We start from the raw sequence: 13,162 nt of genomic DNA on the forward strand, positions 1-13,162 counted from the left end.
ACTCAGGAAGGGGAACCACAGTTCATTCTGGACTGGATCAAAGATTACACTAAAACAATTTGAGGAAATGTTTTTTTTCCTATTATTTTGTTTTTGGAGGCTTTAAAGGAGCCTGACCGAACATTTGAAACCTCTGACCAGTAAAGGAGCTGCATCCACCCCCCCAGTCGCTGTTATCCTCTGTAACACCAGGAGAGTTTCGTCTCCGTTTCCCGATGCAGTAAAGCCTGTTAAACACTCAGTTTGTGTGTTTTTAAACCAAACTGTTTGTAATTTGTGTCTTTCTTTGTGCTGACGCATATTTGACACGAGCACCACATCTGAGTGTGTGTGTGGACACTTGGCGCTCGCAGCGGTTCACATTTAGGTCACACTGGTGCTGTACTGCCACGCTGGTTACATCACAGACTTGATCTCGCCGCCCGACCTCTATTCCTCTCAGCTCTTCTTCTGCTGTTTCTGTGTGTCCTATTTTTAACGTGGAAGTGGATCGAAAGCACGAAACACCTCAAAGCGCCCGTTTATGGGACTTTTTTTTAACATGTTAAATGACCAACCTGTCCCCCCCCTTACCCCACGCCCCTCTTAGTTACTCTGACATCATCATCGAGCGTGAGATCCTGATGCAGAAGTACATCCACCTGGTCCAGATTCTGGAGACAGAAAAGATCGCAGCCAATCAGCTTCGCACTCAGCTGGAGGACCAGGACACTGAGATCGAGAGGCTCAAAGCTGAGGTATGCATGAGTGCCTCCACATCTGTGTGCGCATGCATACTTAAAGCGTGTGCGCCCTCAGATGGAGCACATGTAGATGAAAACATGCAAATGCTGCTGGCGTGATGACAGCACGCTTCTGTTGGCTGAAAGCACGGCAGGGCTCCGGTGATTACAGGAGCCTCTTCCTCACTATCGTGCCATGAGTTTTTTGTTTTCTGAACCTCTAAAGTGGTTTCATGAATATTTGATCCTCTGTTCACATGGAGACTGCTGCTGTTGTTGTGGCAGGTGGCAGTGCTGAACAAAGCCAAGGAGAGGATGCTGCCTTACCAGAACAACCAAGAGGAGGAAGACCCAGATATCAAAAAGATAAAGAAGGTGAGCTGCTGCAGTCACGCGATGATGATGATGAGGGGAACGGTGTCGGGAGGATGAGAAGGGAGGACACGCAGTGTGCTGTCGGCTGTGCAGGTGCAAAGCTTCATGCGTGGCTGGCTGTGCCGGAGGAAATGGAAGATCATCGTCCAGGACTACATCTGCTCCCCTCACGCTGAGAGCATGAGGAAGAGGAACCAGATCGTGTTCAACATGGTGGAAGCAGAGACGGAGTACGTCCACCAGCTCTCCATCCTGGTGAACTGCTTCCTCAGGCCGCTGCGCATGGCCGCCAGCTCCAAGAAACCTCCCATCAGCCACGATGACGTCAGCAGCGTCTTCCTCAACAGGTTGGCTCACCTGCAGGTCGACTGCAGGCCAGTATGTCGGCTTGTAGCTCATATGTCAGGAATCTGAATGAAGTAAAGTGATTTGGTGTTGGGCTTCGTATCCTCGCAGATAAATCCCGCCTCTTAGTGGCGCTTGCTGTCTCACTGCTCACGGCCCGTTATGAGCTTCTGGCCAAGCTCCACAGATTAGTGCAGTGGAAACCAGTAAGCAGTGAGACACGTTCGTACAGGTGATGCTTCATTTGCTGAGTCTCCAGATATTTGTGACCCACCAACAGAAAGCAAAACCTGCTTGTGTGTCAAAGTTTCTGTCTGCAGCTTTAAAGCTAAAACCAGAGATTTTTACTGGTCTAACAAACCAAAACATGAAGGTTTGGTCTGAAAATCACTCATCAATAAAAGGTTCCCTTAGGACACATTTACATCAGCCTTTTTAATCCAAATCTGAATCCGTTTGCTCAGAAAGTCGCTTCGTTTGGGGAAATGTGAACGCACCAAACGAATTCTGATCGGACCAAAGAAACGACTCGGTCCGCCTACAAACGCAGGTCTCGGTCCGTTTTAAGCTGAACAAATCCAGAAAGTGGACTACAAAACAAAGTCACTTCCTGCATGTGGCGTAGCATTGCATTGTGGGTAAATCCATAGCGATGGCGTTAAGGGTCCTCTGCCTCGTCTGGTGTTCATACTGCGTCCATTGTTGCAGTGGATTTCTGCAGTATACTTGCATGAGACACAATAAAAACCCAAAACAGCCATAGTTTGGTCTCCATGTTTAACTGGCAGGTGGAGGAAACAGTTTTCTTCTTCACGCCGGTCTTGTCCTCTCTTCTGCTAAATACTAGTGCAGCGCCACCTCTGGTGGGAATGGGGAGATATTATTCTAATGGTTTGACTGGTTTGACCAAAGTGCAGCGTGAACACGATCTCGGTCCACATGGATACACCCCCCTACAACTGAGCTGAATCCCCAACCGGACCAAGTCTAGCGGATTATCCTGATGGGAATGCATCCTAAGCCTCCAGGAGCAGGTCTCCAGGCTTCTTGAAGGACGTTCCAAAGATCTCCTTTGGGTGTTTCTGCATCTTGTTCAGGTCTCTGAAGTCTGCTTCAGTGATGTTGAGGTCCGGGTTGGGGGAAGGCTTCATCAGACCCCTTAGTCCAGCTTTAGTGTCATGTGACATACCTCAATCTTTTGCTCCAGCCACGTTTCCATGGAGACCGTTTCCAATGAAGCTGTGTGTTTCCATCCATTCAGTTGTGCATTTCACTCTTGTCTCTTGCTGTTGGCTACAGATAGTAGAGACGCTACTGCTGCTTCTACCAGACTGGAGCGGAACAGGCTTCAAACTTTTAGTCAGTTTTCATCTTAATGCTGACAGTCGCTCCAAGGCGACTGGATGAAGATAGGAGGAGATTTACCCCAAAAACACAGAGAACTGGAACAGACCAGCTGACAAAGATGACGAGCATCTAGTTTTGTTTTTTTTTTCAGTTTTATTTTATTCGCGTTTTTTATTAGTATTTTTGTTTCATTTAATTTATTTATATAATTTTGTTAGATTGTAGTTTTTTTGTTTTATGATTTTATTTCATTAATGAGGATTTTTATATTTTGGTGTTTTTATTTAATTAAATTTATTGAGTTTGAATTTTTTCTTTAATTTAGCTTTGTTCTAATTGTTTTTTTTGTTTTTTTTAAAATTTAATTTAACTTTTTAGAGTGTCTTTTACTTCTTGGCATTCTGGTTTTTTTTTTTTTCAGTTTTTAGTTTTTAATGGTTTTTTGTTCATTTTGTTGCTTTAAACAGCATCACATTTTTGGATGATTCTTACTGGATATTTTCACTTGGATAAAACACAACATGGAACTGAGGAAAACTTTCTGTTGCAGAGCAAAGCAATGGACATCCATCTCTGATGATGCGACTCAGAATAAAACTTACAAGTTAAAAGACAAAATTAAAGACATGCGGACCAGATGCAGGTCCTGCACAAGCTGGTAGTCCTGGTCAGAAGTCCAGCTGGAGCCGGATTAAGACGACACACAAAGATCCACATCCCATCATTCAGCTCCAACATCAAACAAAAGTTTTAATGATGTTGTTGAGAAACAACTTTTGCATTTGGTAGATTCATCATTTCTTACTGACACCAGCAGCCGGCCGTTAGATGGAATCACACGGAGCAGATCTCCTGTTTAGATCCATCCTGATGGGAAAACGTAGCTGGCTTTTCCTGGAGGTCTATTTTTCACATTAACTCTGTTGATCCACATCATAAACTACCTCAAACTGATGCAGATCTTTGATGTATTGTAAATATTGACAGTTTAAATCTTTATCATGACCTCTCACAGTTGTACTAACATACTGATTCAGATTAAACTGAGACCAGTTCTTTGTGCCCAGTGAGACCATCATGTTCCTGCATGAGATTTTCCACCAGGGACTGAAGGCTCGGATCGCCAACTGGCCAACTCTGGTGCTGGGTGAGTACTTCACACTTTAAACCAGACGACTGCAGGAAAAGCTGCAATGGAAATTAATCTGCATTATCCGAACAGTTTATTCTTTTTTTAAATATTTTCTCTCCAAATACGGATGTAATTAATTTCTCAGGTGTAAAAATGAGCTAATTTTCTTATGTATAAGGAGCCATTCGTTAAGTCGACACTAATGGACAGAAAATATCTACTTGATTTTCAGTCAGTTGTTTAAACAATCATTGCATGTATTATTGGATGTTTAATTATTTCAGTTTAGTTGCATAAAGTTTTGAAGTTTAAAACATTTTATAAGCACCTTATAAATGTCTTAAAACACATCTTATAACTCTGCACGTTTGTACATTTTATTTGGTATTTTTGACATTTTCTCTCATTTGATGTGAATGTGAGGAAGTGTTTAACGTGTTTAATGTGTTTAACCAGGAGCTGCTCTTGTTGTTTGTGTCTTTAACTGCAAAGAGTTCGGGTCTCGCTAATTTAACCTGAAACTAGTCTAGAACCTGGTCTGGAGGTTTATTGCTTTTTATTACATGTTGCTTCTTATTGCTGGGTTAGTTGATGACTTGTTCATTGTGCACAGCGGACCTGTTCGACATCCTGCTGCCCATGCTGAACATTTACCAGGAGTTTGTACGGAACCACCAGTACAGTCTGCAGGTTCTGGCAAACTGTAAGCAGAACCGGGACTTTGACAAGCTGCTGAAGCAGTATGAGTCCAACGCTGCCTGTGAGGACCGCATGCTGGAAACGTTCCTCACGTATCCCATGTTCCAGGTACCTTTTCCATCACACTCTTCAATAAATTATGTCAATATCACACAGATGACTCCAACTTTTAAAGTTCCCACAAACGTTGTCCAACTGCACATCATTTATACGCCAAAGCTAATGCAGAATGGTGCAAAATGTGCTTATTCATTTCCCCATCTACATAACTATGTACGCTGCCAGTCAAATTTTTGGACACATTTTCCCATTGGAACCAAGGGGTAAGTGTGTCCAAACTTTTGACTGGTCGTGTAACTGTAGAGAAAACTCTGATGTACATAAAATTGGGCAATGCACATTATTATTGTGAGTTTTCTGCAGTTAAAAATGAAAATACAAGTCAGAGATATGCAACAACCACCTTTTTACAGGTCAGATGTGATGTCAAACGTCTTTTGATTTTAATTATTTAATAATTTGATTTTATTAGAACTTAAATTTACTTTTATTCCCCCTTTTTTTTTTTTTTTTTTTTTTTACTTTTTCTAAAAACAAAAAAACTATCTAAAAATAGATTTGAACAACAAAAATTAGGCAAAGTTGCAATATGTTCAGATAAAATGACATAAAAAAACAGCAGAATTTACTCGGCGGAAGAGTTTATGTAAACAAGGCTGTTAGAATAAAACATGTTACGTTGTATTAAGCACAATATTTTACTTCCATAATGAAGTTGCAGTTAGTAACATATTTTTTCTGTATTTGAAGTTAATTTTTTTAATTAACACCTCCACCATGGTCCTAAAAGAGCAGAAATTCAAAGAAGCAGAAGAGTCCAACAAAAGAGAAATGGACCAAGTTAATTTTGTACAACAACATGAGAGCTAACCCAGGTAAAAGACTTGCTTCAGGCTATTTATATCCAGGTAATGTCACTGGCAAATGTTGTTTGGTCTAGATGTTAGTTGCCAGCTTAGATGTAGATTACTAGAAATGTCTTAAAGGCCACGTGCGGTCCCAGTGTCAGTTATTAGCTTGGATTGCAAATATTTCAGTGGCTCCCAAACTGGGGAGCGGGCCCCCCAGGGGGGGCCCAGAGTTATCACGGGGGGGCAGCAAGGCTAAATAAAACTTGGAAGTTTTTACACTGGATGAATTTATAAAAGTACTCATAGGAAATGATGATAAATCAACAAGAGAGACTAAGTCGTAAAAAAGAGAACAAACTATGATGGAACATATCTGTCCCTGCTTGACAAGTAATAATAATCATTAGTGGGTAATAATGAGAATGCAGTCTTTTGCGTGTACCAAAATATTATCATCTAATATAATGAACTATGAAGCCAAACAAGTTACAACACCACCTGGGTACATTTCATCCTGAACACAAAGAAAAGCCTGCAGGTTACTTGAGAAATAAACTATCACATATAAAAAAAGTTGTTTTACTAAAGCAGCATCGTCTCATAGTAAACTTCACTCACCTAAAGTCGTTTGCAGAGATTCCTGGTTTAAAATGTTTTATACTTACGCAGAAGAATGGATAATAGTGCTGACACGGTTTTAATTATAGATACCTACAATACAGCCACTAAAACTAAAGAGGCATTTCACCCATGTGACGGGTGGGGGGCTCAATATTATTGTCGTTGATGAAAAGGGGGCCCTGCAGAAAAAGTTTGGGAACCACTGAAATATTTTGTCGGCTAGAGTTGGTTCAAAAGGAGCCAGCATGGACAGAAGGTACAGCAGGTTCCTTGCAGCGCACATTTGGTGGTCATGTAGTTTTTGCTTCCACACTTGTAAGAGGTCAATGCCGTAAGTCTGGGCCAAACCAAACTGCATAAGTGGGCCATATTTAGACCAAATGATTTTTCTATCTGGGAAGGAATACTGGAGAGATTCCATCAGATGGTGAACCTATCATGCTTGAGACATATTTTCTTGATATTGACTGGAAGGACTTGAATGAAAGGGTGTGTCATGTATGAAAGGTTCATCCCGGACAAGCCCCCAGATATGTTACAGGTCCCTTACAACAAAACGATAAATGGACATGTAACGTATAAAAGTCTGACATCCAAGAAATGGTTCAAAGTAAGTTTAAGACAAGAAGCGTTCTCTCAAAAACCAAAACTGAAGGAAAGCAAACAAGAAGGAGAAGGCTTCAAACTAGCCCAGCAATGTTCTGCCAGATTATGGCCTATCCTCTAACCCAAACCAACAATATTACCTCAATTAAACAAAAGCAAAACAGCTAGGGACTCCCAACTTGGCCAAGGATAAACCAAAGAAAATACAGATGTTGCCCCTACTGGCCTTGTATAGGAGGAAAGAAGTCATTACTCTAATGAAAACCCAGATTAAAGATTACAATCATCTCATCTTGCTTCTCCTTCCTTGTGTTATTTTAGATTCCTCGGTACATCATCACTCTCCACGAGCTCCTGGCGCACACCCCTCACGAGCATGTTGAGCGAAAGAGTCTGGAGTTTGCAAAGTCCAAACTGGAGGAGCTCTCAAAGTAAGACATGACACAGGAATTGCTCGAGATTTTAATTAGCACATGAAAGGTTTTCATGGACTGGACATGTTTTCTGCATCCGTTTGTTTGGATGTTTTGTTTCCAAACATGAAACAGAAAATCTGTCAAAGGATTCTGTGATCTGTCCTATAATCTGTCCACACCTCAGGAACGTAGTTAACGTGATCAAGCACATTGCACAAGATGCTAACTCTTTAGCATCCTGCATAGAGTACAATAAAGTGTTAAACTGAAGCAGTAGGTAGAAAACTTTACCAGCAGCAGAGACAAAAGATTCATAGAATTATAGCAAACAAAGTTTTGATTCGTTGTGGCAAAAACATTTTTTACATGTGCAAAAAAAGTTGAGTGGAAATCTGTTGGCTGAATCAAGGTGCGTCTTCTCCTCCAGCTGAAGGTGGTCTTTGTTTTCAGGATGATGCATGATGAGGTGAGCGACACGGAGAACATCAGGAAGAATCTGGCCATCGAACGGATGATTGTCGAGGGCTGCGACATCCTGCTGGACACAAGCCAGACCTTCGTCAGGCAAGGTGAGATTTATTCCTGTCAAACATTCTCTGTCCTGGTCTGGCTTCCTCTCTGCCTTGCAGAGTAAGATAAATGGTAATGGTGATGAATTAGCCCACAGTGTCAAATTCCAGTCCTCGAGAGGCAGTATCCTGCAGGTTTTTGGTGTCTTCATGCTCCAACACACCTCACAAATTCATCAATAGATTGACAAGAAACAGCTGGATCCATTTGATTTGAATCAGTTGTGTTGATGGAGGGGAAACAACAAAAACCTGCCGGATACCGGCCCTCGAGGACTGGAGTGTGACACCCCTGTTTAAGCCTCTTCATTGGGACATTTGGAAGGCTAGATGAGCACTAGGCCTTCATCCTCAACAGACTCTTCATCATCTAACTCCTCACTCTTCCTCACAAACAGGCTCCCTCATCCAGCTGCCATCCAGCAGCGAACGGGGCATGCTCAGTAAGGTCCGGCTGGGCTCCCTGTCCCTGAGGAAGGAAGGAGAGCGGCAGTGTTTCCTGTTCACCAAACACTTCCTCATCTGTACACGAACATCTGGAGGCAAACTGCATCTGCTGAAGGTAAACCTCAGCTTGGTGACGAAGGCACGGCCATGGTGGATGTGTTACAAGCTGTAGACATGATTAAATATCTAACAAGGGAATGAAACTTTATAAAAAGGAACATTCATCCTAAATCAGCAGATTTATAAAATGAGGTTTTGAAATGGGAAGAAAATGAGCAGCGCTCTGTCTTCTCAGATATCCGAGGCCAACGCATCACAGTAGGACCAGTTATAATGATCTGTAGTTACTGGTACGAATATGCCGCCTTGTCATCAATCTTTGATCTTAAATCTGTCTGAGAAATCCAACACGACCAGTGGAAACAGCTGCGGAGTCCAACCTCAAATTCAGTTTTTTTAACATGTTATGTGTCTGTTGTCCAGTAAATAAAACATGTTTCCATGGAAACCTGCACTCACCTCCGAAAACGAATATCCAGATCTGAAAACACAACAAACACAGATGAGATCTCAGCAGAACGGCGATAGCTGCAGTGTTGCTGTCGGTCGTTGTGCTTCATTGTCTTCATTTACTGATGATGTGCAAAATATCCTGTTGGGAATGATGGAAACAAGCCAACTTCATTGATAAAATACTTTAAAACAGCAGGTGCTGACCACTTAGAATAAATAACACCTATTAAAAGCCAGAATAGATCAAACTGTATCACACAATACAATGTGAGATAAAACAAAAGGTAAGGTAAAAATAAGTTCTCAGGACAGGTCAAAGGTCAACGAGAGACGTGGGTTTGCGGTAGCAGCACGTTCCACAACCGAGCAGCCGCCACTGTAAAAGCCTGTTCCTCCTGGGGACGGCTGGTCAGCTGACCGCAGTGACCAGGATGCAGAGTTAGCATGCAGCAGCTTAGACCAGCCGACGTTTGTAAGACCGAATATCTTTCCCCCTCCGGCCAGTAAAAAGAATAATCCACACGACCTTGTTTTACAAAAACAAATCCACCCACACATAACGGCGTTGTTCAGCACATTCAGCACATCAAACCTTCAGGCGGCGGTTGCGCCCCTAATCCTGTCCAATCAGAACAACCTCCTGTCTTACCGTGTCACTTCTACTGAACAAGAAACCTCCCTTGTTAATCGCAGAAAATAACTGTCCTTAATCTCGTCCTTTGTGTTTGGTCGTCTATGTGGAGCGGTACTGACGGCAGCGTAAAACACACATAAACAACGGAAAAACGCCAACACGGTTTGAGCATGTCAATGACAAAGATCGCACATGTAACGTTGTGGTATTTTCTGTCGCAGACAACGATGTTCAAAACCTAAAGCCCTGGTTATACATGTCCACACGCAGATGTGCAAATGGAGTGTTTACACGTCGGCGCTTTGGTCGAAGGTTTTAAAAGAACCGTTTTGATTCCATAAATCTGTTTTTTTTTGTGTGTGTGTGTGTGTGTGTGTGTGTGTGGACGACAAATATCTTTGTTTTGTGAGACACCTGCAAGACTACAACAGGCAGCTGACTGGATAGTGCCTAATCTGCGGTGGGAAACTCCGGGCCTGCAGGGGTTCAGAGTTTCCCTGCTGCAACACACCTGACACACACCCAGCTTAATTAGCAGACTGGGGCAGAGCTTAATCAATCAATCAATTTGTTGGGGGAGTCGAGGGGAAAAAACATCTAACTCCGGACCACGCCTCTAGATGGTGCAGTCTTGAGAGACAGGGGAAAAAAAAAAAAACCTCATATACTTAAGCACAAACTCAGACAAGACACACAAAGTCCAGGGAGGCGGTGAGTCATGTGGGAGGGGACTGGGGGTGGTTTAGGAGGGGGACAGAACGTCTATGAACATCTCTTCTTCCGTTCTCAGGGGGGGTTGCACCGGCCCAAGGCCACTGGGAAGCCGAATCCAGATGTGATTGTTGTTTGGGTTCCAGGCGAGGAAAACAGTTTGCCCTCGACCTTGAGTCCATAGCCGGTCTCAGGCTGGCAGCTCCAAACAGCCGAACAGGGGGGTCAATTTCCACCAATCCTAGCAGACATCCTCTCCATGTTGGAATTCTGCGTACCATCTCTGGGACTGACGCAAGATGACCAGTTTGGGCAAGACTGGTATCCTGCTAACAATAGAGTCTGGTCAATGCAAAAGTCTGTGCACTGCTAGCTCGGCCCATACTGTTGACAGCCTGCCAATTGTTGCCAGAATCTTCAGGTAGATCAGAACTCCTCCAGCGCCAATCAGCAGAATCCCGATCACCAACAGTCCAAAGATATAAACATCCTCCACGTCCTCAGATGACAGAACCGACAGACACATTGGTCTCCACCTGGCCCATGAGTCCTGAACATATCCAGCCGGAAGTGTCCCCTTAGGACATGCGGGCTCCCCTCTGCCCGATCTCCGGGTTGGGAAAATTTGATCGATTGCGTTAGGAAACCAGCTGATCAAATCCATGATGTAAAAACTTGAGGAAAAGAGATGTAAAAAAAGGCTCCGAGTCAGACAGGACAAAGTAGCAGGCCAGAGTGGGAGGGAGGAAGAGGAGAGAAAAAGTGTCCGCCTTCGCTGAGAGCAGGAGTAGAGATGACATGAGATGACAGTTTCATTAACATGAAACTCTGCACTAGTCTGCTAATTAACCGTTGATTTGAGTCAGGTCTGTTGCAGCAGGGAAACTCCTAATATTTGCAGGACTGTGGCCCACCCATGGACTATTCAAACTGTCCAATCATAGAGCATAAGGGGTCCTGTCCTCCCGCACCACTGCAGGCTCTTAAAGGGGAGCAGATGGATGATGATGACATGTGATGGTGCGACCAGAGTGATGTAATGTGATGAAGTTTGTAAAATGATCAGACAAAATGAAACAAGTCTGAGTCAGTGGTTGGAAAACCTGATGAGTCCCGTTTACAAGCAGGTGGAGCTTGTTAGGTTGGTGCAACAGCAGGTGCTTTGGACTCCTCCTCCTCCACCTGGTCTCATCCAGCAAATGTTTTCACAGCACTTAGACTCCAGGGTTGCTGCATAAGAAGAATCACCGGCTTCTCCACAGCTCCTCCTAAAACAAGTGCGGCTTGTAGGTGGCGGTCGGCCCCCTGGGTGGGCAGGTGGTGGGATGTACCTGAGCACAGTAGAGGATTGTGTTTTTCTACAGCCAGCTCTGGTTCTCCCACACTGTGTTACCCACACTTCTCCTGCACAGAGGAGCTGCCGGCTGAAGCAGCAGCAACCCGGAGCCAAAGCCCCGGCGTGCACGGAGGTCAGCTGGGGGAAAACAAGCTGAGGAACCGCAAATCAAACCAAACTTTGTTTCTTCAGCACTTTTCATGCAACAGGCAACAGAGAAGGCTTTACAAGATAAAACCAACTCATTAAGATTGGAAATAAAGTAACATTCACACACAAAATGCTGGTTTCATAGCATTTAAATAAATATAATAAACTCGAGTTATCTTACACACACTCATACACTCACAAGGACAGACAGCAACCCCCCACCCTTCCCAAAAACATGACTCCCTGACTGTCTCTTCAGCTAAACCTAGGTATCAGAAATAATCAACTAAACTCAACTTTAGTTATAAAGCCCTTTAAAACAATGTCACATGTCAAACCCCCCCCCCCATCGACTGCATCCGACCTGCCTCCGACCTGACCTGTTAGTTCTCTCCAGCCAGCTGAAGACGATCTTACAATCCCTCTTGTTTTCTCTCTTTTCATCTGTTTCTTTGCTGAATCACCGACGCTGTCAGTGTGTTTTCTGGCATGTGAAGCGAAACTCTGCTGCAACGTCACGTCACAGATAGAAAGGTTGTATCATGTCTGTTTCTCAGCGTCGTGACGCTGCTGAGCATAGATGTCCCTGTGTCATTCCACAAGTCTGGATCAGAGTTTTAAGGTAAAACAAATAGGTGTGTAATGCATCTTAAAGAGCCTGCAGGGGTGTGTGAGGACAGGAAACCGCGTGCTCTCTGATTGGACAGTTTGAATAGTCACCATCCAATCAGATGGAGGTATACAAAAATCACAGATTTGTGCTTCGCATCTGTGGACAGCATGTTTGCATAATTTTCCACCAACGCAAATCTTCTTTTACAACCATGCAACTAATTTCTGCACATTTACTAACTTTCTCTTTTTTGGGGCAGATTTATTATGGAGAATGACAAAACTTTATTCACAAATAAAACTGAAATTATTTGCAAATGTTCATTTAAAGCTGCAGAATCTTTAACTTTATGTTGAGCCTGCAGAAATGTCCATCTGCATGTTCTGCTGAGATCCAGGTGACTTTACTCGGACACAGTAACGCATTCCTTTATTCTGACATGTCTGCAGCAACCTCACACATCTGCTTTCTGACACACAACCCTCGTAGTTATGAAGATGAACTTCATTTATGTTGAGGATGTCGTACGAGACAGGAGGCGGAGTCAACGGCCATCCTGGAGGCAACCAGACCGACTCTGATCCATAACCGCAGATCTTTCCTGTCCGATGTGATGGAATTTAATTAGTGAGGAAAAATATTACAAAGTTGATGTTGAATTTAATAGAGAGCCAATAAAGAGAAGCTAAAAGGGGAGAAATGTGATCTCTTAGTAACTTAATCAGAGCGGTTGCCGTAGGCGACGCAACATACTGATAAGAAGTTTCATAATAAGCATAAAAGCTGCATGAACTGGTTTTATTGTATCATTATGAAGTCGAACAGGACTGATGGTAAAAGTGAACCAGCCGTCTGAAACGGGAACAAACTGAGTGATCTGGTGTGTTTCTGCGTGAACAGCAGGGAGGAACGCTGTCTCTGATTGAGTGCACGCTGATCGAGGAGCTGGATGCCAGCGATGAGGACTGTGAGTATCTGCAGGTCTTTACTTCTTCCTGCCCAACATGTCCAGGTG

General features: G+C 43.5%; 1 protein-coding gene across 1 annotated transcript in view; it reads left to right on the top strand.

Annotated features, from left to right (window-relative positions):
• rasgrf2a (Ras protein-specific guanine nucleotide-releasing factor 2a) overlaps positions 1–13,162 on the top strand; it is a gene marked incomplete at both ends in the record, with an annotated part of 56,931 nt that overhangs the window by 29,785 nt on the left and 13,984 nt on the right. The window contains 9 exons of the mRNA XM_079256988.1: positions 590–737; positions 1,008–1,097; positions 1,191–1,444; positions 3,857–3,936; positions 4,535–4,728; positions 7,080–7,189; positions 7,625–7,743; positions 8,142–8,305; positions 13,048–13,114. Of these exons, the coding sequence (XP_079113114.1) occupies positions 590–737; positions 1,008–1,097; positions 1,191–1,444; positions 3,857–3,936; positions 4,535–4,728; positions 7,080–7,189; positions 7,625–7,743; positions 8,142–8,305; positions 13,048–13,114 (1,226 nt within the window). The remainder of the gene's footprint in view (positions 1–589; positions 738–1,007; positions 1,098–1,190; positions 1,445–3,856; positions 3,937–4,534; positions 4,729–7,079; positions 7,190–7,624; positions 7,744–8,141; positions 8,306–13,047; positions 13,115–13,162) is intronic.

The sequence above is a fragment of the Telmatherina bonti genome (assembly GCF_933228915.1).
Source record: "Telmatherina bonti genome assembly, chromosome: 17".
In the NCBI taxonomy this organism is placed as follows: domain Eukaryota; kingdom Metazoa; phylum Chordata; class Actinopteri; order Atheriniformes; family Telmatherinidae; genus Telmatherina; species Telmatherina bonti.